This window comes from Tamandua tetradactyla, chromosome 4 (assembly GCF_023851605.1).
Source record: "Tamandua tetradactyla isolate mTamTet1 chromosome 4, mTamTet1.pri, whole genome shotgun sequence".
Taxonomy (NCBI): domain Eukaryota; kingdom Metazoa; phylum Chordata; class Mammalia; order Pilosa; family Myrmecophagidae; genus Tamandua; species Tamandua tetradactyla.
In genome coordinates, this window is record NC_135330.1 from 67,839,345 (window position 1) to 67,863,196 (window position 23,852).

Consider the following 23,852-nt stretch of genomic DNA (forward strand, 5'->3'; position numbering starts at 1 on the left):
GCTCCCCAGCCCAGCCCAGGAGGCCACAAGGGTTCAGGGGCCCACTCAGATGGTGCCAAAGAGCAAGAGAGAGGAACTGGGGTTTGCAACCGCTGTGGCTTTGTCTGTTTCCTGTTTCTGCAGAGCACAAGGCTGCTGTACAAAAAGAAAGACATCAACCAGAAGGGAAATACCGATGGGGGACCCAGAGCCATGGCTTGAGAGTTTTCACTTCACTCTGCAACTGTCTTGCCCCATCTGAGACCGGAATCAAGATCTGCCCACGAGCAGGAATGCTTTCTTAAGCAGCTTGGGTTGGAGCCTGGGAACCAGAGGTAACTAAGAAGGAGGACATTTTCATGTCCAGGTTTGGGCCGTCTGACTGAGGTAGGGCAGAAGATGCTCTGTCATCTAAACTTCCTGAAGTTGAAGAGGGAAACTAGGGGTGGATGGAGTTTAGGTAACCAAGGAAGGGGGTCTTGTGTTGGTTTCCCGAGGAGCCATGGTATGGGGTTTAGCCTACATCTCTCCTCTGCTCTAGCCATCAGATTAGATTACAAGGGACAAAAGATTTAGAGTTCAGGCAACCCTGTGACAGGGGTATGAATTAAATGACCCTTTATGGTTCCATTCAAGTCAGGGATACCCATAACTCAAAGCTGCCATTCTAGAAGCTCAGAGGCTCATACACTGAGAGCACTGGACTAGGAAAGTCAGACCCATGCAGGAAGTCGTTCATTGTCTCTGCTGCACATACAGCCAGGAAGTGGGAGCAGAGACATGGAAAGACAGGGGCCAACCTCTGTCAGGTAAGGCACAGACAACCTGAATCTATCCCCATGGAGGTAAGGAGAATCTCTCCCATCCAGCACCACCTCTTCTTCAGAGTTCCAATTGGGCCCTGTCATGCTGCCAAGGGGAACCTCACAGATGCCAGAAAGCCTGGGCAGTGGTCACAGACCTTTCTTTGAACCTTTTAGGAACCATTTCCTTTTTCTTCTACGGCCTATCCCTGTCAATCAGCAGTCCCATAAAGCTTCTTGTTTATAAACAATTTAGAGTAACAGGACATGCTGGAAATCTGGGTATAGCTCTACTCATCTGTGCCACACAAAATCCTACCTTGGGTGGGGACTGGGATCTGGGAATGGCCTTTACCTCACGAAGGAGCCATTTCTACTGCAACCTCCTTCTTAGAGAATAAGTTCCAATATCTGCCTGCCAAGAAGCAGAGAGCAGAACAGCCATCTGTTTCACTGGACTAACAGGACAGCCTAGGTGGAGAGCCCACAGAGACCTTATCTCTGGTCCCCATCTCCTCCTCTACAATAGGAAGGCAGGAGGATACTGGATAATCAGGGGATTTGCCCCCACCACAAAGTCTGTGGGTATTTTAGAGCCAAAGAGAGAACCCCGAACCCCACATGTTTAAGATACAGACTGAACATCAATTCTTTGCTCCTTCTAGTTTCTGCCTTTCTGCCTGGCTTAACTGAGACATTGACTGTATCTAGACCTCGGAGAGACCCTTTCTCCTTGGGGTCCAAACCCAGAAGTCAGATGAACCACAGTAGTAAATTTTATTTCAACATGGGCCAGCCTCCCTCAATCTGGTAAGCAGTACTCCTTCAGAAAAAGAAAGGGTTGAGGCATTCTTGGCCCTGGGAGTACTACTTTAGCTTAGGGTCTTGGCCATGCAGCACTGAGTCTTCAAGAATATCCAAGATCAGTATGGACAGATGAGTAAAAAATATGGATAAAAAAATAAACAAATAATAAAGGGAACAAAGGTTAAAATATATTGGATAGATGGAAATATCAGTGGCCAATGAGAGGGAGGGATAAGGGGTATGGAATGTAGGAGTTTTTTCTTTTTTCATTTTGTTTATTTTTCTGGAGTGATGCAAATGTTCTAAAAATGATCATGGTGATGAATATATAATTATGTGATGATATTGTGAGCCATTGATTGTATACCATGTATGGAATGTTTGCATGTTAAAAATGTCCATATTTGTATGTTGTTTTATCAATAAAAATATTTTTTAAAAAAAAGAATACCCAAGATTAGCATGACAGGGGTAATAATAATAATATTTTATATTGATTATAGTAGGAAGCTAGCATTTATTGTGTGTTATGTGTCAGGTGCTTGATATGCATTTTCTTATTTAATCCTCACAACCCTAGGAGGTAAGTACAAGCCCCATTTTATAAATGAGGAAATTAGCCTTAGGAGGGTTTAATAGCTTGTCCAAAAGCATACAGGGAGTAGGTAACAGAGCCAGAAAATGAATCTACACAGTCTGGCTCTGGTGCCAGGGTGCTCATCCACAATCAGCACAATAGCCACAGTGCTATGGGTTAGGGATGTCACAACTATAAATTCTGGACATGGAGTTCACACACAAATATTCCTGAGTACCTGCCAGTCATTTACACTTTAGGATCTCAGATCCTTTCCTAAGTTTTAAAATAAAATGGCAGGTGGGAAAACCAAGGGGCTCCCAAGGTAAATGGGGTAAAGAGAAAAGCCTGAAGAAAGAGAAGAGTCATTCAGGGTTGGTACACAGAGAGCAAACGTAGACAACTTCACAATTTTACACAGGGTCAGCCCTGCCCAAGATCTAAAACTCTCGAGAGTAAGATATTTAGTGTCCAGAACTTGACCACAATACGAACCCTCTCAGACAGTGACAGTGCCCCACTCATGATCCAGGGAAATGAATGGCATCATCAGAGAGAGAGAGAGAACTCTGCAGAGAATTTCAGGCAGAGTGGTGGGTAGTGCAGTGGCAGGAAGAAGAGGAGAAGCAACAGCTGTCACTGGTCTGACTCCAGGGATCAGTGGAGGGAGGGTACAGAAATGCCAGTGTATAGAATCCAAGTGCAGCCCCAACTCAGTGAAGCCACCAGAGTGTACTAGGAAAATAATCAAATTTACAGGAGATAGGTTGGGAAGAGTAGGAAAGAAAATGGAAGGCACAGAGAAGGAAGAGAGTAGGGTTTGGGTGCTCTGTGAATGGGTAAAGGTGAGGCCATGCAGTGGGTCATCAAGTGTGGCTCTACACCAAGCCTGGTGCCCTGGGTGGTTACTGTTTTTTTGTTTGGTTTGGTTTGTTTTCTGTTTATAAAAGCTTTATTGAGGTATAATTCACATGATTACTCGTTTTGACGATAGTCTCTGGGCCTGGATCCAGGAAGAGGAAAGCAGATGTGGCATCAGATTTAGTCCCAAGAGGGGAGTGACCATAAAAAAATGAAACCCTCAGCTGGGAGAGTTCTTGAGCCAGAAGCTCTGAAACCGTTTTGGCCAGCACCAGGCATGGCAGATGCTCATTCAATACTGATTTTATTTGATCTGGGCAGAGGGTCAGAACCCAGTCCTAGGGTGGTAGTGGGGAGCCAATGAACTGATTTCAGAACTTCTTGATGGAGGAAGTAGAGTGGGGTTTCCCCCAAAACCATGCCGAGAACCAGGCACACATGCTAGTCACGAAGGGTCAAGAAGAGAGCAGCAGTTCCCGGTTCCAGGACTGACCACATCCTGAGAGTAGGATCTCATTATCCTTTCAGATCTTGGGAGGGGTCGCTCATTAATTTTAGTAACAACTTGGACTAAGAAGGCAGTAAAGATGAGATTGGGAGAGGGAAGTCAATCTACCACTTTTTCAGAAGTCCCTAGAAAATGGACATCCCTCATCATAGCCATGCAAAAGACTCTAAGCACATTATGATTTTTATCATTTTTATTTCTCGTGTTGCCCTGACTTAGAGGCAGAGTGAGATCTTCAGTCAAGGATGAAGCGATGACAAGGGAGACTCTTCCCACATTACACGGGGGAGACACAGGCTAGAGAAAAGCAGGGGTCAGCAGGGAAACTGAACCTAAGCATCCTGACTCTCAACTTGATACCATCCCCTCCTTTGGTTTTGGCCCACATGTATGGAATGCTGTGCTATTTCTGCCCCCTCATTCAGGGAGATAGTCATTTTTCTGCCCATCTTCTGACCCCTCCTCTTCTCCCCGCTCTCGGCATTTGGCAGATCCAGGCAGCTATTCCAGGAACTGGAAGCCAAGCACAACAGGTGCTCAGGAGGTCATCATGATCAGCCCAGACCCCAGGCCCTGCCCTGGCCTGGCCCAATGGGCTGAGAGCTACGAAGCCAAGTGTGAGCGCCGGCAGGAGACCCGGGAGAGCCGCCGTTGCCGCCCTAATGTGACCACTTGCCGCCAGGTGGTAAAGGCGCTGAGGACCCAGCAGAGAGAGCAGCTCAAGAGAGCTCGACAACAGCAGTTCTTCAAGAGAAGGAACCTGGAGGTGGAGGAGAAAGGCAAGACTGAGAGTTCCCAGGCTAGGGAGCAAGGTCCCTCCAGGAGGACAGGACAAACAAGTGACCTCAAGGAGCCTTTGTCTTTGGCCAACAGGAGCTCTTCCTTCAGACAGCAGGTGGGCCATATTGAGGGACACTGCTCCACGTGTGGGGAGGAGGGGGAGTCCAAAAGGGAGGGTGCGCTCAAGGTCACACAAAAGTGATTTATAGAAAATCCTTCTTCCCTAGTCATAGAGTAAAGCCTCTGTTAGCCAACAACAACAACAACAACTGAGTTTTTGATGTGTTTTGGTTTAATTATTTTTTGTTTTGCACTTGCCTTTTGGAAGAGAAATATAATCTTTAAAATAATTCTATAGGTAATGCCTAGTATCCATTCAAATTTAGGCAATCTACACCTACTTTCTGCAGCTACCATACATTATTCATGTATCTATCATTCCACAAATATTTATTAAATATGTCAGTTGCACAAGCCAACCCTCATGATGCCCTCTCTCCCAACATACACACTTCTTTCTCCACTCCTCTGCAAGACTTTTGTACCCACTCAATTTCTCTCTTTCTCTTCTATCCCAATTCTACTAAAATCACTCAGCTGAGGCTTCGTACTAGTCTAGAAAGCCTTTCTTGGCTTCTTCAGGCCAACTCTGCTCTCTGTGGACCATGTGAGGCTATCAATCCTCCAAGACCGTGTGATTCTTAGAGGGCCCATTAGTCTGGCCTTGGAAGGAGCAGTCTTGGCAAAAGGCAGAGCATGTCTAGATGACCTCAGTCAGCAAACCATCTGTCTCCTTACCCATGTTGTGAGCACGATGACAAAGGATGGGTCTGCTGTTTTTCCTGGAAGTTGCCTGGCATTATGCCGTACTCAGAGTAGCCACTCCATCATGACTGCTTAACTAGTGGATCTGTTATCTGCAATAGGAAGTGCTGACCAGGAAAAAAAAATGCTAGAGCCCTGTGGAGTCCTGATTGTAAAAGAAAACCAATTGCATGTTTTCTAAGACAAATCTGAATGCTTGTCTTAGGGGAAAAAAAATTGAAAAGGAAAAGAACAAGAAATACAATTAACCAAAGAACTCCATCTCAATCCTATTGGTTATTTGGGGTTTCATCGAGATTGAGTCAGTTCACATGATTGAATAACACAGGCATTTCTGAGCCTTTTAGTGCTCACTGCCAAATATAGAAATTTTGAGTTTTTAGGAACCAAATATAATAAGGACAGATTAAATTATAACACTGGCTTCTACACTCCTTCCTACAACTCCCTATTTTACCTTCTCTTCACACAAAACCTCAGTGATTTTCCAACTATTACTAGGAGAAAAGGAGCCCCTATGTGGAATATGGAAGAGACTTCAGAGATCATCTATTCCCAAACCCCTCGTTACAAAGACAGGAGACTGAGACCTGGGAAAGATCCCACAGCTGATCACTGATGGGATCTGAACTCAGATCTCCTCACTCCCCACCCAGACCAACTGTATTTCCACTGCATCATCGTAAGTGGCTGACACAAAATATGGTAGCTCAGGGATTCTGGAGAAAATCATTGGAGATAATTTGCCTGGCCCAGGGAGGACCATTCCTGCCAGCCAGGACAAGGGAAGGGCAGAACAGGGATAACCCAATGGCTTTGAAGACTGGAGGGAGTTACTTTGATTTCCAGAGCCTGAAACATGATCCCCAGCTCATCTTGCTACAATCAGCTGAAGAATCTTCAAAGAGATTCTGGGCAGTGGTCTTCAGTATCCCACACTTGCTTTCCAGGTAGCACGGACCCGCTCTAAGGTCTTCCCAACCCAGCATCATCCTCCCTCAGACATCTTGAGGGATTCAGCTGAGCACCTCTCCTCACAGTCTGGAAGCCTTCCACCACAGGACTCAACCACCAAAAGGCCACCCAAACACCACCGTGGTGAGCATAGAGCCTCCTCACTCAGTGGGGCCTGCACAGAATCTTGCCATGACAGTTTCAGCTCACTTGCAGTGAAGAGTCCATGCCCCTACTCTGCACCCACTCCACCACCCACCCCTGCTCCCCACTATCCCACTCCCTTCCTGTGGTTCTCAGTCAGCTTCTTCCCCATCTCTCAGGTACTCAGACAAAGGTCGAAGAAGCACAATCCACAATTAAAAACGATGCCAGTCAGCAAACCAAGTGAGTACCTATGATGGGTCACTTCCTGACCCCAATTCCCTCCCACCCCATTCATTTTCCCTTCCTCAGTTTCTAAGCTTTTACTTGAGTACCCTCAACCAGTATTGGGAAAGGAACCACAATGAATTTCCTTGTCCACCTTAATTAAGAAAGAGGAAGCCCTTCCTAACCCTATCATCTCTTCAGAAGAGATTAGAGAAGGAATCACCCACTGCCTCCTAATTAATGTGCTTGTTTCTTTGGTCCATTGTCATTCTTTAATTTCTTCTCTTCACAGTTGTGGAGTTGCAGTTCTGGATAAGGTAAGAAAATCCTCACTTTGAAGAGCCTGAATCAGATGGTGTATAAGCTCCACCAAGTCCTGACATTCTGCAATTTCATGATAAACTCAGGCTGTGATGGAGAGGCACTTTCTTCCTGGAAGGCAAGGAAGTACTGAACATAGACATGGGGGCCTAAAGGGACCCTGCCAGAGCCAAGCCTCCTAGTCCCTGGTAACTTCTAATCTGCCTTCTGCCTCTAGGAACTTGCATATTCTAGGCATTTCATATTAATGAAATGATACAATATTTGTCCTTTTGTGACTGGTTTATTTCATTCAATGTAATGTCTTCAAAGTTCATCCATATTGTAGCATACATCCATATATATGTAGTTCAAAGTTCATCCATATTATTGTAGCTATGAAAAGAACTTCATTTCTTTTCATAGCTAAATAATATTCCATTGGTTGTTGATACCACATTTTGATTATCCATTCATTTGTTGATGGACACTTGGCTTGCTTCCACCTTTTGACTATTGATGAGGTTATTGATCTAGCATCTTCTCCTTAAATACCTCTTTGCTTTCTTTCTAGGAAATCATCCAGCTTTCTGAGTACCTTAAAGTAAGTGACATGTGAACTTATCCTCCAGCTCCCCCACCCATCTCCTCATGCCTCCTCCAGGTTAACTTTACCATTGTTTACTTTGCCCCTCAGGAGGCCCTACAACGGGAGCTAGTCCTAAAACAAAAGATGGTGATTCTCCAAGACCTACTGTCCACCCTTATACAGGCCTCTGACAGTTCCTGGAAGGTAAGGGGATGAAATCTTCGTTTGAACAAAGCTCATGGGCTTCTATGTGTACCCATCTCATTCTTCTTTCATACCATCCCAGCAAGAGAAGTACTTTTCTCTCTAAGAGTGAGCTGGGAAGGGGCCGGAGGAGACACAATGATGCTGAAATTCTGAGGTTAAACAGGTCATGGTAAATGTATGGGACAGCTGAGCTAGAGCCAGGGTCATCCCCTGAGGGCCATGCTGCTGCATACCCAGGGAAGACTTGGAGGCAAAAGTGGCAAGTATTCCCTGTATTTTAATTTGTCAGAGGGAAAGAAGGAAAATCTGCATACTGAATATGGTAAAATGTAATGGGATTCAAGCCAGAATTAACTCCAAGCCAGCATGTTCCTGCTACTAAACCCAGACATGACTGTCAGGGTTAGAAGGAACCTTCCAGATTATCTACTCAAACCCTCTGACTTTGCAAATGAGGAAAGTGAGTCTCAGAGAGGTTAAGTGGCTTGCTCAAAATCACACAGCTAGTTAGTAGCAGAACTGGGGATAAAATTCAGGCCTCCTGATTTTAGTCCATTCATTCTATAAATAATCATTGATGATGTTCTCTGTACTGAGCACCAAGCTTGCACTTGAGGTAATGAAATTTCTTACTCAAAGTTTCTGCCTGAGATGGAATAGGGATGTCTCCAAAGGAAAGGGGCCATTTTAGCTGGGTCCTGAAGGGTGAGTAGGAGTTAACCTGTACAGAACTAGGAGTAATGATGGGGAAGGAACAGCAGAAATGAGAAGAGCACATACGGTAAAGGAATCAGAATTATTAAAGGCCTATATGTGACAAAGCTTTGAGTGTAGCAGAAATGGAGGGATCATGTCAGAAAAGTACCGAAAAGGACTAGAAAATACTTCTAGAATTATGAAGCTTAAAGTTTTTCTGTTGGAAAGGGTATCTCAAATAAATGTATGAACCCCTTCTTAAAAGAAAGAAACATATCACAGATGCATGAGAGTGCATGCTACCCCCACTTTGAGAAACACCGCTATAGGCAATCAACTAGGTACAATGCAACCATGCCTTATCCAGGTTTAAAGTCTTAAACCCAGTAGTGTCTGGCCCATCCTTAGAAGGAGCTCAATCAGTGCCTACAGAATTGAGTTGAAAACAAATGATCAGATCTGTGTTTGCAAGGTTCTCTGTCAACAATGAGAACCCTGGCTCTGGGTGGGTATGAAGGGGGTGGAAGTGGAGACTCTTGTAGTATCCTAGGTAAGACACAATCAGAGTTTGAATTATAGAAAGCTTGATGGGAATGAGGAGGATAAGTTAAGAAACATTTCCCAGGTAGACTCTGAGGGGGAGTTTCACTCCGTACTCCAGCAGGCAAACAGAAGTTCCTCTGGCTGCGGTTTTCTACTCTCTTTCTCCCCACCCATCCCAATACTCAGCCTTCTCTCCCTCCACCCTATCAAACCCCCAGCTTCCTGTTTTTAAGAAAAATAGTCTCAGTCTTTTCAGTTGAGAGCTCTTGTTTCCACTAAACCAAGACAATTCAACTCTCTATGTCTCCTCTGAAAGCCTCAATTTAAATGAAAAGGACAGCCCCAGTCCACAGCATTTAGGAAAAATAATTTGAAGAATGTGGCTGGAACCAGTCCTCTGACATTTAGCCCTGTTCAGGCCTTTATTTTTTCATTTGGCCTCCATGATTTGACTCCCAACACCACAGGCAGAGATGCTCACCACAAGCTCTCTATTAGAACACTGAGAAGCTGCTCCCTCCACTCCCAAACTGACGTGGGGGCCTTTTGGATGACATAGGCCCTGGGGCACTGCTGAGACACCTGTACTGCATCCAACCTTCAGAGCAGAAACAGCTCAGGGAGTTCTCAACATTGGGCACACAAAAACGGGAGCATCAGGCAATACAAAACAGGGCTTTTACGGTCTGTAAAGTGGAATGTGGATCTTAAGATGACAGCACCTCAGGGGATTGGCTGCAGGACCTAAGCAGTCTCTGCTAGAGCAGACAGATGAGCTGTGGGCTGGCTCTTCTGCGGTGAGGTGGTGGTGTTTCTGGAGAATAGATCAGAGGCAGGAGGAAACCAAGCAGAGACAGGAGCTGACATCCTCAGATCGGCACCAGGTGTGTATAACCTCAGCCTTGCTCCCTTTGCCACTGGGGATACTGTGCCCTCGAAGCCCTGGGCTTCTGGGGGTGCAACTGCCTAGGTCTGCCATAAGCCTCTCCCCATTTACTGTAACACTGGGCTGCAGTGTGGGGAGAACCCGGGCTCAGACCAGGAAAATACAAGCCCATTTGCAACAACTTGGCTGCAATACCTGGCCTGCCTTGGGGAGTCTAGAAAGGGAGATCTGTTGACAAGAGATTTTTTTCAGATCTCAGCCTTGGGTGCCTTTCATCCCTGCTAAATAGACTCTCCTGAATTGTCTTCTGTTATTTTTATTGAAAAGTAATCTGAGATTGGGTGAAAATAGAAAAACAGTTGGAAGAAACAAAATATTGGATTAAAGCCATACTGAGGAATTGGGAGAAAAGGGGCTAGATAGCACAGGAGACTAAGGGAAATTTAAGAATATTGCCTCTGTCCAGTCTGCTTTCTTCCCCCAGCCATAGCCAGGTAAATCTAAAACTCAGTGAGTTTGACTGCATTCTGCATGGTAAGAGTTTAGGAAAGGAAAATGCATGGAGTCGCAGGAAATAGATCTGAACAGCAGACGGGGTGAGGCGCAAGTTGATTTCAGGACCAGAGGATCGACAAGGAACAGGCGCTTTGGGGAATGCAGTCGTTCTGCCAGTTACTCCAAAGCCCAGAACAGTAAAAGTCTTTGTCCATCTCTTTATCTGTCCCAGAGTCCTGTGGTTATTGTAGATGCCAAATCCCTGACTCTCAGCGCTCACACAAGAATTAGGAAAAACTTTAATAGCAGGAGGCACTTTAAAAAATTGTGTTTGGCAAAGTCTTTTGCTTTTGCAAGCCCCAGCTGAGTAACACAGGAAGCAGAAAGGGTGGGGGTGCCCCCTGAATCCCAGGGTTAGAAGAATCAGCCAAACGAGATCAAAACAGGAGCTGTAAGATGCCACTTCCTGCCTCCCCCAGAAACCCTGAAACTCACTGAGGGGGACAGACCTGAAAACAGTCTCCTCCTCTGCCCCAGGCAGTTATAGACCAGAAACATCAAGAGGGTTGGAAAGTCCAGGCTGTCTGACTGAGAGGGGCCTGAGAGGGGGTGGCATTTCTAGACCCCACAAGTGTCTCACAGAGCTTGGTTGGAAAATGTCAGAGAAAGGATATGAGAGCTGGCTACTACTAAAGAGGCCCGGGCCTTTTCTTTGAGGATCTAGCACTCAATAATGACAGCCTACCCTCCCTCCCATACACACACACCCCTTAATAGAACTCAAAGTGCAAGTATAAACATCTCCCACCTGGGGAAAAGCAACAAGTCCCCAGGAGGAGGGAAGAACAAAGCAACGAGAAGGTGCCAGCTTCTCAGCGGAGATATTGAAAAACCAAGAAATAGGTAACGACCCTTCCTTCTGCCTTTCTCCACCCTCACCCTTGGGATTAGCGACCCTCCCAGAAGGCCCAAAATGCCAATAGACAGAATATGAATGCTGAAATTATCCAGAATTAAGAGTAGAGAGAATGCTGCTCTACTCATTCCCAAAAAATATCTCTATCTCATTTTCTTTTTTTCTGAGAATTCCTCATCTTGAGTCAGTGAGGGAGAGGATGCATATTCTTTCTAGGAGGGCCTGATGGTTTACAGTTTAGAGGCAAAAGTCCACAGCCTTGGAGCACATAATTGCGAAGGGTAAAGAGTGCAGAAGCGCCCAGATAGGGCCGAGAGGTAATGAGGGAGGGAGCCACCCGCTTAGAAGCTTTCCTTTCAGTGGGTTCCTGCTATGATATCCTGAGTCATTTGACAGAGAACCTTAAGGTACAGAAAGGACTTTGATGGCCAGTCTGATTCTCCCTTCTACTCCAGAGAAAGGGCAGATCCTCTTCTACCCAAATACCCTTTGTCATCTTTCCCATCTCCTGCAAGATTTCACATCCACATTGTTTGAGCACCCACTATATGCTAGGTAGTGGGCTGGGAATACAGAGCAAACTCTTTGCAGGTTATATTTTGGCCCAAACTTATTAATTCTTTCCATTTGTTCCAGGGACAGCTCAATGAGGACAAATTGAAGGGCCAACTGAGATCCTTAGAAAATCAGCTATATACATGTACCCAGGTAAGCATTATAGATGACACTTCCGATCCAGGATCCTAAAATTAAAGGAGAAAAATGCTTGAACCTCAATCCTACTTCTAGAAATGCCATCAGATGGAGATTAGTGCACCCATTCCAATGAATCTGGTGCTGCCTTTGCCACTTACACTTTGGTCCTCAATCCACCATATCACTATCTCCATCTTCCTCTTCCTTTTGCACCCTAAGAAGGGATCCCAGCAGCAAGCACTCTGTCAGCTCCAGGAAGACCTGAAAATAGCTGGTACTGTACAGAGAGGCCCTTGGTAAAGACTCACACCATGCAGACAGTCCTTCACAGGTCCCAATCTTTGAACAGATAAATTAGATGTTATATTGAAATTTTGCAAAAAGTTTCATTCCCTGGGCAACTTTCGTCTAGCGGCAACCCCTGGGAAAAAGCAAGAGACTGACTTTTAGCTTTTCTATGACATGTTATCCAGTTTCAGTAATTCCCTGATTGGCCTGATCTTGTATTACAAAAGACAGAAAGAAAGAAATCCACTTTCATACTTCAGAAGTAATGGATTCCTGACAGGGTGGGGGGGGGGGGGTAGAGATCAAATCAGAGAATGGGGTGGAACAGGGAGCTTTGCTTCCATTTGGAGTTGGAGAAGGTAGACCTGGCCACACAGTTGAGGCCTTATAGGGGAGCAGTTTATATAGTCCATGGATTTGCTGGTCCACAACTTTTATTTTTTCAGTATGACCTCTTTTGTCAGTAATGCCAACCAGACTTATAAGAGGCCAAAATATAATCCAGAATGCCAGTCTATTTGTTTTCAATGGGGGACAAAGCTGGTCAGTGACCAGCACAGTTAAGTCCAATAACTGGGACACCCCCATGTATGAGCTCAACCAATAATTCCTGCATCTGGTTTCTAATGAAAATTCCAAAAATATAAGACATGCTAACATTTAAATTCAAATTTTCAGACCATTCCAAAGCTAAATGGAAGTTATTTCATATTGCTCCCTAAATTTGAATTAGCTGGACCATTGTGATGCCAGACAGCTGCAGGAGTTCTCAGAAAAATCAAGACCTCAACCACGGGCTGGCATGATGAGGATTCTTGACTCAGTCACAGGAAAGGATTTAAGGACTAGTCAGTGAGTACAGCCAAATAGTTTAATAAGCTCAATGTCAGAGAGACCCAAGAGTCCTTGGCTGGATGCCGGAGAGCCCCAGGAATTCTTGGAGAAATCAAGACCCTGACCAGGGGCTGAGACCACGAAGTTTCTTGACTCAGCAGCCTCAGTAAAGAACTCGAGGACTAGTGAGTGTGTACAGCCAAAGAATTCAAGGGCTAGTCAGTGTGTACAGTCCAAAACTTTAATGCAAGGCCAAAGTACATGCTCAAATTGGGGTGGGGGGATGTTCTCCAAAGGAGAAGTGCTCTGAGGTCTGGATCTTTGCATTATAAGGTCTTTCCCTTCAGGTTATGCTAATAAAGGACTGATGAGCTGCACTTTTTATTGGTTCTTTTTGGGCGCTGAGCTGCATGAGGGCTAGTTGTGAGGGCTAGGTACGTGCACCAAAAAAAAACTTCTTGTTATGGGTCATAGGGTCACTTCCCCTTCCCTTCTTCCTTATCTGACCTGCCTCAATTTCTTATTCAGAATTGACAGTAAAAGCTGTCTGCCTTCCCCCAAATCACTGGACATAAAGATGAAAAGCTTGGGGGGGGGGGGCAAGACACCACCCCACATATAGTGAGTTTGCAAGGCTGCTCTCGTGCCCCTCTTTCTTGATCCTGAAGCCAGGAAGAATTAAAAAAATGCAATTGTATTCATTTTAAAACATTAATTGGATTTCCGATATTTACTGGGATGGCTCAAAGCTCTGGGGCTACAAAGAAACAAAAACATGCTCCCTGCCCTGAAGGAGGTTACAATCCAGTAAAGCAGACAGATGATTTAACACAGCTGAATGGTAGAAGTAAGTCGAGTCTACTCCCGTGAGCACCAAGGAAGGCTACATAAATCCCTAAGAAGTTGGGGGAAGGGGAAGAGTGAAAATTGTCAGTCAAGATTTACAGAAATGATTGTACTTGAGCTGAATTTGAGCATGACTTGAACTTTAACCAGGTAAAGAAGGTGGATAAGGATGTTCTAGGCAGAAGAAACTACCTGGGCAAAGACAGAAGCCAAAAAGCATGGTGTTCAGGGGATCTGCAAGCAGTTCATTTTGGGTGGAGGTAGCATGGAATCAAAGTCTGAGTTTGTACTTTGGCTCCATGCCAAAGAGTATGGACTTGATCCTTAGGACACTGAGAATCCACTGAGAGATATAAGCAGGGAGTGACATGATCAGAATTGCGTTTTGGAAAAGAACCATTTAGCTGGAGAATGGGAAAAGGATTTGATGGGAGGCAAGGCTTGGAGGTAGAGAAATTATTCCTTTAATCCACATAATTAGAATTTTTAGACCTGAAGTAAGGAGGTGGCACTAGGGATAGAGAGGAGATGGGTATGAACTATTAAGGAAGACGACAAGTCTCAGTGACCAACTGATTACTGGGAAAAAAAAGGAAATCAAGGATGTCTCCTTGGTTTAGGACTTGGGAGACCATGAGGGTGATGATTATATAGGAAGCCAGGAGAAAGGAGCAGGTTTGGAAATAAGGCCTAGGGAACAATGGACAGCGTGCCCAGGGCATTGTTACACTTCCCCTATTCAATTCACCCTCTCAAGCCCCTTGAGGGCCTCTCAAAAGCCCTGGAAGGAAAGGCCCACCTAACTCCTGGAATCTCTGTGAACAAGGACCAAATTCTTTTCACTTCTGTACCCCATACTCATAAGCTCAATGTGTCAAATTTACAGAAATACTCCCCTTGGGGGATGAAAAAGGTTCTACTGGAAATGGAAGACCAGAAAAACAACTATGAGCAGAGGGCCAAAGAATCACTGCAGAAAGTGCTAGAGGAAAAAATGAATGCAGAGCGGCAGCTGCAGAGCACACAGGTATGAGCATCCTGCATGTTCTTGGGGCTAGGGATCCCTAAGGCAGCTCTGAGAAGCAAGAAAGCCAGCTGCACAAACCCCTTGAACCCCTAAGACACCACCCTCTCTACTCTCTGGTCTCTCTCAGCGATCCCTGGCTGTAGCAGAGGAGAAGTGTGAAGAGTGGAGGACCCAGTATGAGGCTCTGAAGGAGGATTGGAGTACCCTGGGGATCCAGCACAGAGAGTTGGAAAGTCAGCTCCATGTGCTTCAGTCCAAACTACAGGTACCACGGATTAGGGGTGGGGAAAAGAGGCAGGGCATAAGGGGTGGCAAGAGAAGCTACATCTTGGTTGTGGGCCCCAGAAGCAGTTGAGAGTATCCAGCTTTCAGTTCCTTATTCACTGCTGCTATTTACCAGACTCACTGCTTTAACTCCGAAATCTAATTTTAAATTTAGCAAGGATGTCTGCACTATGTTCATGCAAATGAACAAAAGAATGATGTCAAGCAAATGCAGAGTGCTTTGGGCTAGATTCACCACCAGCCTACCGTTACACCCTAACCCACTCTCCCCACTCCATTTTATTAGAGCACCCAGTTCAGGTTTGCCCACTACTGGCACTGAACAAATGTCACTAAATTTATTTCTAAGCTAATATTAACTAACATAACTTGCCAATGTGCTTTTTTAGCAGTAGGCCCTTGGAATTCCAAGGGTTCCATCATTTATTACCCGTGTTGCCTTGGAGTTAACTAACCTAAGCCTCAGTTTCTTCACCTCTAAATTGAGTATAATAATATATGCTAGGATGTTGTGAGGATTAAATCAGGTAAGTCACAATGTCTGACACATATAAGCACTAATAAAGGTTAGCTATGTATTTTACATACTTGGTTGGAAATTTTGATGATCCACCTCAAACAGTTGCTCTTTATAACTTTCCTGAAGCAGGGATCTGAATAGCCCATTTGGTAAGAGACAGTAAACGCGCCTCATCAAACAAGTGAACCTAGCTGGCCACTCTGCATCCACATCTCAATCTGACTTTGTTGTTTTCTTTCTCCCAAAGTTTGCAAGGCTACTCTTAGGAAGTGTTCGGAGTTTTCTAAACCTTAACTCTTTGTAGAAAATGGCCCTGACCAAAAAAAGAGAAAAAAAATTGTTAGTGCTAGAATCAGAAGAGAAAGTGAAGATAGCAAGAAAAAGCCCCTTAATTTGGGGATTTGCCAAGGTGTAGGGACATGTATCTCTTGTAAATATCAAAAGTCTAATATGTTTGTTATAAAATGAAAAGAGCAAAGGGCGGAAGAAAAATTTAAAAAAAAAACCTTCCCTAGTTTTAAATTTCCATAATATTCCATCTACCTCAAAAATGCTAGCATTTTTGTCCTTTTCCATGGGACCTGACCCCAATCTCCAACCCCAGCACTGACCTACTTCTGTGCCAACCCCTTCTTCTTACAGGGTGCAGACAGCAGAGACTTACGGATGAATCAAGCCCTGCGACTTTTGGAGAATGAGCATCAGGAACTGCAGGCCAAGATTGAACACTTGCAGGGGGACAGGGACCTGTGCAGCTCAGATACCCAAGACCTACAAGGTAGCCCTCTCCTTGGAGAACTTGGGAGCATGGGAACCATGGCTGAGTGAGCTCAGAGAGCGGAGGCTGAGTGAAAAGAAAGGTTTCAGCCTTTCATTTGTTTGCTTGATTGGCTTTGTGATTTCATTTTACCTTGAGGCAGACAGGGCTGTTTTAATGATCCTCAATTGAAAATTAAGTTTGCTACACTAGAGTATCTATTAATATCAGCTCCCTTTTCCAGTCCACCTATGAGACAGATCACAGCTGCTGCCACTTCAGTCACATGTGTCAATGACACACTCCTAAATTGAAAGGAAAAGATCAGTTGAAACACAGGCTTGATGGGTTGTTAACTAGTTACATCCTCTGCTTGCTGAGAGGACCAGATAGTGTGTAAATACAACCCTTAATTCAACCGGACATTGTTGATGCAGACTAAATCCCCGGTATTTCAGTTCTGGTTTTGCCTCTTCAGAACTGGGACAACTAGAAGACAGAGCAGCTCCCACTTGACACATATCAGAGACCACAGGACAGGCAAGACAGCAACTATTACTAATTTGCACTCTCAAGTGTTGAATTAACTAAGTCTTGGATTCTTCCATTTTGGTTTGCATTATTTTGTTTTCAGAGCAACTAAAAAGGTCAGAGGAGGAGAAACTTGCCCTGGGGGCCAAAGTACAGCAGCTACAAAGTAAGTTCCTTTTCAAGGTTCTGGAAACAAGTAGCACAGGTGGCTTTTTGAGGTCTTAGGGCTCTTGCCCCACAGAAGGGATCCAGAGGACAGACAGGAGGCCAGTCTTTGACATATCCTCCACCTCTGTGAATTTTCAGACCCTCTTGTGAGGTCATTTACATAGCTCTTCACAAGTTATTAGCCTTGGTTTTTGTTATTTTTTTCTTTCCCCCTTCCAAGCCAATGACAACCACCTGCATTTCTCCAGAAATTCAGATTTTTAAAAAAATACAAGCCTACTGGAATGGATTTTCTAGGGCAGCTCTTATTTTAAATATTCTAATTTACTACATATTTGTATATAGATCTTTGTCACCAGGCATAGTTCAGAAAATAAGATCATGCTACACATGCCTCCATCCACTTAAAACTACATATTGGGGCCAGAGAGGAAAAAGGACTTTTCAGAAGTAGACAATTTCTGGAAAGCTGGGAAATCTAATTCAATTAATATCTCTGTTGGTTGCCCACCACCTTAACCTCTGACACCCCTACAGAGAAGCTTCTTGCAAAAAGCAATGAATTCGTAGAGCAAGGGAAAGGAAGAAAGAATACTAGAAGAGGAGCTCCTACAAGACAGAAGCTGTGAATGGGCAGGAAGTCATTTCAAAATCATGCCTTTATTCATTCAATACATATTTAGTGAGACCCTACGAAATGCCAGGCATTCTAGAAATAATCAGAGGCTAGTATAATGAAGAAAAGTGGCACAGTTATGAAGCATACATTCTAAGTAAACTCTACAGTAGAGTGTAGAGTTTCTATGAGCCAATACATATATGCTTTATATAGGAAAAATAAAGCAGATTAAAGGGAGAATTGTTATTTTATATAGAGTCATGTGGGAAAGTCTCTCTTCTGAGGTAACATTTAAATAGACTTGAAGGTAAAGACATGGCAGGAAAAGATACATCTTCAGTAACTCAGGTTCTAAGCAAAGTTCTGAAAAGCCACCCTTTGCAGTAAATATGCTAGCACTGATAAGTTCCTTGTGTTTTCCAACAGATCTACTTCAGACTCAATCCTTACAGCTTCAAGAACAGGAGAAACTCTTAACAAAGAAAGGTCAGCAAATTTACCACCACAAATTCTAAGATACCTTGCCTACCTAGAGGCAAGACCTCCTGGAGTCCCATCCAGTTATGGGAATCTGTTAAGTCAGGGATGCAGGGAAGCTTTTCAAGGACTGATCATTGGCTATGACATTTTAACTAGTTAGCCTTCTATTCTGAAAGGTACATAAACTGTGAAAAAGAACTTCTACTCTCTCTGAAAACATATATTTGTGTTGGACATTTCAATAAATTGATTTCAAACTCAGGATTTCATGTCAATTTTTATACACTTGACTTTCCAAATCACCTCCAACTCCCCAGCACCAAACCATGTAGCATGCACCAGCCACTCTGGCCCTAAAGAGTCTGCTGCCTTAGCTTCTAGAGAAGAAACCACTGTAAGAGGTGGGGTGGGTGGCAGGGGGCAGGCAATGGCTCCTCACTTATCTTTTACACATGGCCTTTTGTTTGAAACATTTTCTCCTCACAATCACTGGGCATAACATAATAGGCAAGGCATAAATTATAATACTCACATAGTATGGATCAGAAAACAGGTCTATGATCATAAATTAAAGTTAGCACTAAGACAAAATCCTTAACTTGTAACTCAATGCACTGTTCTTTTCACCACACTAAGAGCACAAGGTGACTGAAAAACTATCTAACTACATGAATTCTAGGATATGACCTGACATTCTCATGACTTTAAAATGTGAACAGAGGGAAAAGGGGTTATATTGAAGTGTCTACCAAACCTACCTAACAAGAAAGTATATGACATATGACCAAAGAGATTTTATTCATAAGCATTCCCTAATGCTATCTGGCACTAGATAGGGCTGGGGATTCATAGAAAAGTAAATGCCAGCTTTGTCCTGAAGGGGCTCAAATTCTCATTCTCTTTCCAAGCCAAGCAAGTCCTAATGGTAGTTCTTTAAAAATCAGAGCATTCCATCCCATGCAATCTAGCCAGAGTGAGGCCCTCCCTCCAACCCTCCCCGGCCCTCCCCAACCTGTTAAGAGTTCTCACTCAGTGACAGTATGCTTTCTCAGAGGTGTGGGTCTCTATCACTGAGAATCTGGCTGCTTTTTTAGATCGGTTTTTTTCTGTGTGGAGTCCAAAGCCCTCCCATAAAGAAGTGGAGCCTGAGGGTACAGGGGAGGAAAAAGACTGGGATCTCAGAGACCAGCTGCAAAAGAAGACTTTGCAGCTCCAGGCCAAGGAAAAGGAGGTGAGACGGTGACGTCAAAGAGCAAGGGGATCATCAACACAGTAGCAGAGAAAACTACTGATTAGGGTCAGCTCATTACTTACTCCTTGGGTGGCAGCCAGAGAACAGGAACATCACAGCAAGGTTTAAATGGTGTTTAGATGCTGGAGGTATTTCTTTGCCTGTATAAAATGTCTTTGCTTTCAGATTGATTTATCAACCTCTTCCTTTCCTTATTTAAACCAATCCCTATTAAAGACAGGTTTTATTATATAACCTTTTGGAAAGTCAATGTAAATTGAAACACATTTAATAAACATATTAACTCTTAAAACTTTACCCCACATTGAGCATTTTCAAATTTCATATCATGTCTTTAAGTAATAAACTTACTCCTCATTACATACTCACAAATAAATGTATTCCCATAAGTATTCATATGCACCTAGCTCCCGAGAAAGAGACTTCTACCATGATCACTCATAAGTCTTTTGTGTATAAGAACTTCATTTTTTAGCGTCCCTGCTTAAAAAGCCCTTGCACTTACTGTCAACAAAAGCAATTAGATGATTACCAGCACTATAGTCAATCATTTAAATGAACACAATTCTACAAACTTGGTGAAATAGTCAAAACGCAAACTGAAATCTCCGAGAAAGTCTGGGAAGGGAAAATGGGGGTAAAAATCCCAAATAAGTAAAGGAGTAATTTATACAGGGCCATATCCCCTAGTTGGGGTCTGTTCCAGACAGAACTGGTGGTGATGACCTTGGTGATATTCTCCCCTCAGTGCAGAGAACTGCATTCAGAGTTGGACAACCTCAGTGATGAGTATCTCTCCTGCCTGCATAACCTGCAGCACTGCCGAGAAGAGCTGAAAAGAAGCCAGCAGACAACTTCCAGAGTAAGGGGGTCTATGCTGCCAGAGAGCCCTAGATGATGGTGGGGTTATTTCCCCTAAAGCCAAGGCATGCAGATAAAATTTATCAGCCCACACCAACACCTGGCCAGGCTGTCCCACTCAGTTTGGTTTATGCCATAATGGAGTACAGCAACCACCGAAAGAAATGCTATCCCATGCATCTAGGCCCATTTTTCATGAAAACTCTTAAGCCTAGAGGGAAAAATTTACCTACTACTTGAGTATGAAACGGTATTCTTTTAGCCTAGGGTGAGCATGGTGGCAAGGACCAAAGGAGAGCAAAAGTACTTAAAAGTATAAACAGAGGTTATATTTTTGCTAAGTTATTTCCTACCAATGATCATTTCCATCAGCATTTTAGTGTCTGGTCCCTGCTGGATGTGGTTTCCTGGGCCAGTGACCCTTGCTTATGGGCCAGTGACCACTGGTAAAGCAGATGACAGAGTGGGAGAGTCCAAAGTAAAAAGCTTCTTTCCTCTCCATCAACTCAGTTTCCCACTGGGCTAGAATGGGAAGGAGAAGACTGATTTTTGCCTGTCCTCTCTATCCAACTCACAGCTCCTTTCTCCTGCCCTCCTTCTTCTCACACACAGAGGCAGTGTGGCCAATGGCTCCCAATGCTGATCATGGTGATTGTTACAGCGCTGGCAGTGTTTCTGGCCAACAAAGACAGCCTGATGATGTGAATACCTTGTAACAGCTGCCTTGGATGAAAACTAGAAGCAAACCACTCAATGAAAAACTCAGAAGATTTAAATATTTTACTGTTTGGGTTTTTCCCAGCTAAGTTGGTATTTCTGACTTTATTATTTTTGGAATCAACTGTAAAATAAACAGCTTTCACCTGAGAGTCCTTCTTCCTTAGAACTCTCAATTCATTCCTGAATGACACATCACAGCCCAAGTATAAGACACTTAAGCATCATGGTCTACTCTTCATAGTTCAATTCAGTTGGAGGTGTATAAATATGCAGTAAAGCCCATAATCCTACTTGCCTGGCAGACATCACCCACATAGCGCTACCACACAAGAGTATATTGTCCTCTACTCACCCTTCCACTTCCCCACCATTTCTTTTCTTCTCTCTCCTATCTAATGAAAAATGAATGGATATTTTGGTTAAGTCAAGAAGACTTCCTTGTATAGAAATGGCAAATAGGTAGTAGCAATGCTACACTACAACCATTATCTCTTTCCATACACATAGCAGATGTAGCCACTTGACTGCAGCATTCTTTTCCTTCTGGCACAAATGCAATCTCAAACCCTTCCCTAGTGTTCTCAAGACATCCACAGCCAAGGGATTGGAGTTGGCACTTGAGATGATTCCTATTTGCCATCCTTGGCAAATGATGGCAAGAGATGATCATTTATTGGGCATCTTCTACATGAGAAGAGAGTTAAAATCAGAGGGCCACAGCTGGCAGTGTGATTATCTCAGAGGAGATGCTGAGGTCAGCAAAGTCATTTTGAGTCCTACATCGTGTTCTGAGGTCCTCCTCCCATGTACTGAGAACGTCCCTCAGTGCAGGAAATAAGCTCTCTGGGACACTAAAAGAATAAAGCAGGACTGGGGGTTGCCCCAGCAGCCATGAGATCCTGGCAGTAAACACTCGTAGTGGGGCCAGGGCTAAGCAGTTGCCATCACCTTGGTTCAGGCAAAAGGTATAGGGGACAGGATAACCCAGGAGGATCCCAAAAACAGTACAGAGATTCCAGCCTGAGGAACGCAGCCTGCTGCGGGAGACTGCCAGGGATATGTTCTTCTGTATACTCTGCAAATGTGTGATGATCTCTGCTATGAGGTCCTTCAAGTCCTGAAGCTGGTTCAGAGAACAGATAGAAGGGTAAGGTTGGGAGCTAGAAACATCCACAAAGGCTATGGTACCAAGCAACACCTGCTCCAAGTGCTGGCATACATGCCCAGGGCTGACAATCAGGCTGTCTTCTCCAATCTCGAGGATGTGAAGTCCCAAGGTCAGGAAACCTAGCCCTTGCAGCTCCTCCAGATAGCTCTGGAGCTCCAAAGCCCCTGCACAATTGCAATCATAGAGCAGAGCTGGCTTCAGTCCCTGGGCTACAGCCAACACCTCTCCAGCTAGGTGAAGGCAGATGGCACGAGATGGGCCCCGTCTCTTTCCCATGCCCAGGGTCTGCTGAGCAGCTGCCACCAACAGCTGAGGGCTTGGTGTTGACATATCTGGGAGCAAGGTCACATATGGCCTCCTGAGCTAGCCACAGTTCCCTCCTCTGGGCTGCATCTCTCAGTTCCAGACATTTGAGGAACAACCTAGAAACAAAGCATTAGCAAATAAACACCAGCCAATGACATACTAGGCAACATGCCAACAGTCTTCCCATAAGTTTTATAGCATTTCCCAAAGGTCATTTTGCCCCTCCCTCTGCTTTAGAACGTTTATACAGCCCAGACAAGATAGTATTGGCAATGCTGCCTGATATCTGTGTCTGACTTTTGTCTTCCTTTGTCCCAAATTCCTGTGTCTCTCTGGCCTTATGGCCAGATTAATATTCTCTCCGGTTTCTATTCTAAACTTTTCCTGTTGCAAATTATGTTCTCTGATTCAAACTTTGAGGAGTTGGGAGAGGGGAGCAAAGAGGGAAGTGGAAGAGGGGAAGAGAAGAGGAAGGGCAGTCTTTGGCAAAATTCAGAGCATTTCACTCAGAAGCGCCCCTGGGACAGGGCTCCAAATTGCAGATGTACTCTTTCCACTACCAACACCCCCTTCCCTTCCCGACAAGAAGAGTAGTAAGAATAACAATCATTCAAGTAATATACACTAGAATGTAGACTAATACCCATCTCACCTTGAGATTTAAAAGTACATAAATGAAATGTTAGAACTGCAGAAGTCTTTAAAGACTATTTTTAGGCTAGGAAGGTGTTCCTGGCTACTACTTCCTAGGTACTGCCCCTTTCATGGGACAGCTGTCCACCTCCCACATTTCAGGCTGCAGAGCGTTTTCATTCACCTTCTTCGTCTCTTCCAGGGTAATCAAGCTGTGCCAAGAGGCCCTACTAAACGTTTTTCCTTTCTGGGCATCAGTGTCCTCACCCATAAAATGACACGCTGCCTTCTATAAATATTTTAGGGTTGTACTTTAACTTCTGCTTCTCCCCGACTTCGATCCCACCAACCCCTTCTCCCCGACCTCCTACTCGGAAAACGGTCTCGCTCCGATTTCCACACCTTTTCATCATCATGTCCCCGTGACTATCTGTCATAAAAGGCAGAGGTCTCTCTCGCATACATTCTTCCACTTCCTCTGGAGGCTTGCGGGTTCAAGAACTCCTTCCGATTTCCAATCCGCTGCAGGAAAGCCCCACCGCAGCCCTGGAACTCCCGGGGACGAAGGACCGACACTTTCATTTAGCATCGCGCCCAGCCGGCGCAGAAGGCTTGTTGCGCATGCCCAACTTTGGAACTCCGCCGTCTCTTTTCTCCTCCCTCGGTGTCGTCACCGAGTGCGCTCGCGAGCCTCGCGTTAGAACTGGCTATGCGTAACCCTCTGCACACCGGAAGTACGTGCTATCTGTGGCCCGGCCCTTTC

At 44.5% G+C, this 23,852-nt stretch overlaps 3 protein-coding genes across 4 annotated transcripts in view; 1 reads left to right on the top strand and 2 right to left on the bottom strand.

Annotated features, from left to right (window-relative positions):
• Positions 1–20,699, bottom strand: part of LOC143681009 (uncharacterized) — a 32,261-nt gene extending 11,562 nt beyond the window's left edge. The window contains exon 1 of the mRNA XM_077157685.1: positions 20,616–20,699. The gene's annotated coding sequence lies outside the window, so the exon portion shown is untranslated. The remainder of the gene's footprint in view (positions 1–20,615) is intronic.
• TRAF3IP3 (TRAF3 interacting protein 3) lies at positions 61–21,148 on the top strand. 2 transcript variants are annotated; one of them, XM_077157687.1, is made up of 16 exons: positions 61–314; positions 4,027–4,430; positions 6,091–6,238; positions 6,418–6,481; positions 6,759–6,783; positions 7,341–7,370; positions 7,464–7,559; positions 11,735–11,806; positions 14,649–14,789; positions 14,917–15,054; positions 16,237–16,372; positions 16,986–17,048; positions 18,096–18,155; positions 19,244–19,380; positions 20,150–20,263; positions 20,875–21,147. In XM_077157687.1, exons 2-16 carry the CDS (start codon positions 4,086–4,088, stop codon positions 20,965–20,967), a joined length of 1,662 nt encoding a protein of 553 aa, XP_077013802.1. In that variant the 5' UTR covers positions 61–314; positions 4,027–4,085; the 3' UTR covers positions 20,968–21,147. The 2 variants fall into 2 exon arrangements, with proteins under 2 accessions (XP_077013802.1, XP_077013803.1); XM_077157688.1 differs by lacking the exon at positions 61–314 and having other exon boundaries at positions 20,875–21,148.
• C4H1orf74 (chromosome 4 C1orf74 homolog) lies at positions 16,093–23,799 on the bottom strand. Its single transcript, XM_077157689.1, has 2 exons — positions 23,492–23,799; positions 16,093–22,572 (listed from the first exon to the last, which is right to left on the bottom strand). Exon 2 carries the CDS (start codon positions 22,478–22,480, stop codon positions 21,689–21,691), a length of 792 nt encoding a protein of 263 aa, XP_077013804.1. The 5' UTR covers positions 22,481–22,572; positions 23,492–23,799; the 3' UTR covers positions 16,093–21,688.
• Positions 23,800–23,852: the final 53 nt, after the last annotated feature.

Excerpts from the sequence above, each read along its gene's own strand:
- TRAF3IP3 (XM_077157687.1), top strand. The coding sequence starts at position 4,086 with ATGATCAGCCCAGACCCCAGGCCCTGCCCTGGCCTGGCCCAATGGGCT. Across the intron at positions 6,482-6,758 it reads GATGCCAGTCAGCAAACCAA|TTGTGGAGTTGCAGTTCTGG; the intron begins GTGAGTACCTAT and ends TTCTCTTCACAG. Across the intron at positions 16,373-16,985 it reads AGATACCCAAGACCTACAAG|AGCAACTAAAAAGGTCAGAG; the intron begins GTAGCCCTCTCC and ends TTTTGTTTTCAG.
- C4H1orf74 (XM_077157689.1), bottom strand. The coding sequence starts at position 22,480 with ATGTCAACACCAAGCCCTCAGCTGTTGGTGGCAGCTGCTCAGCAGACC.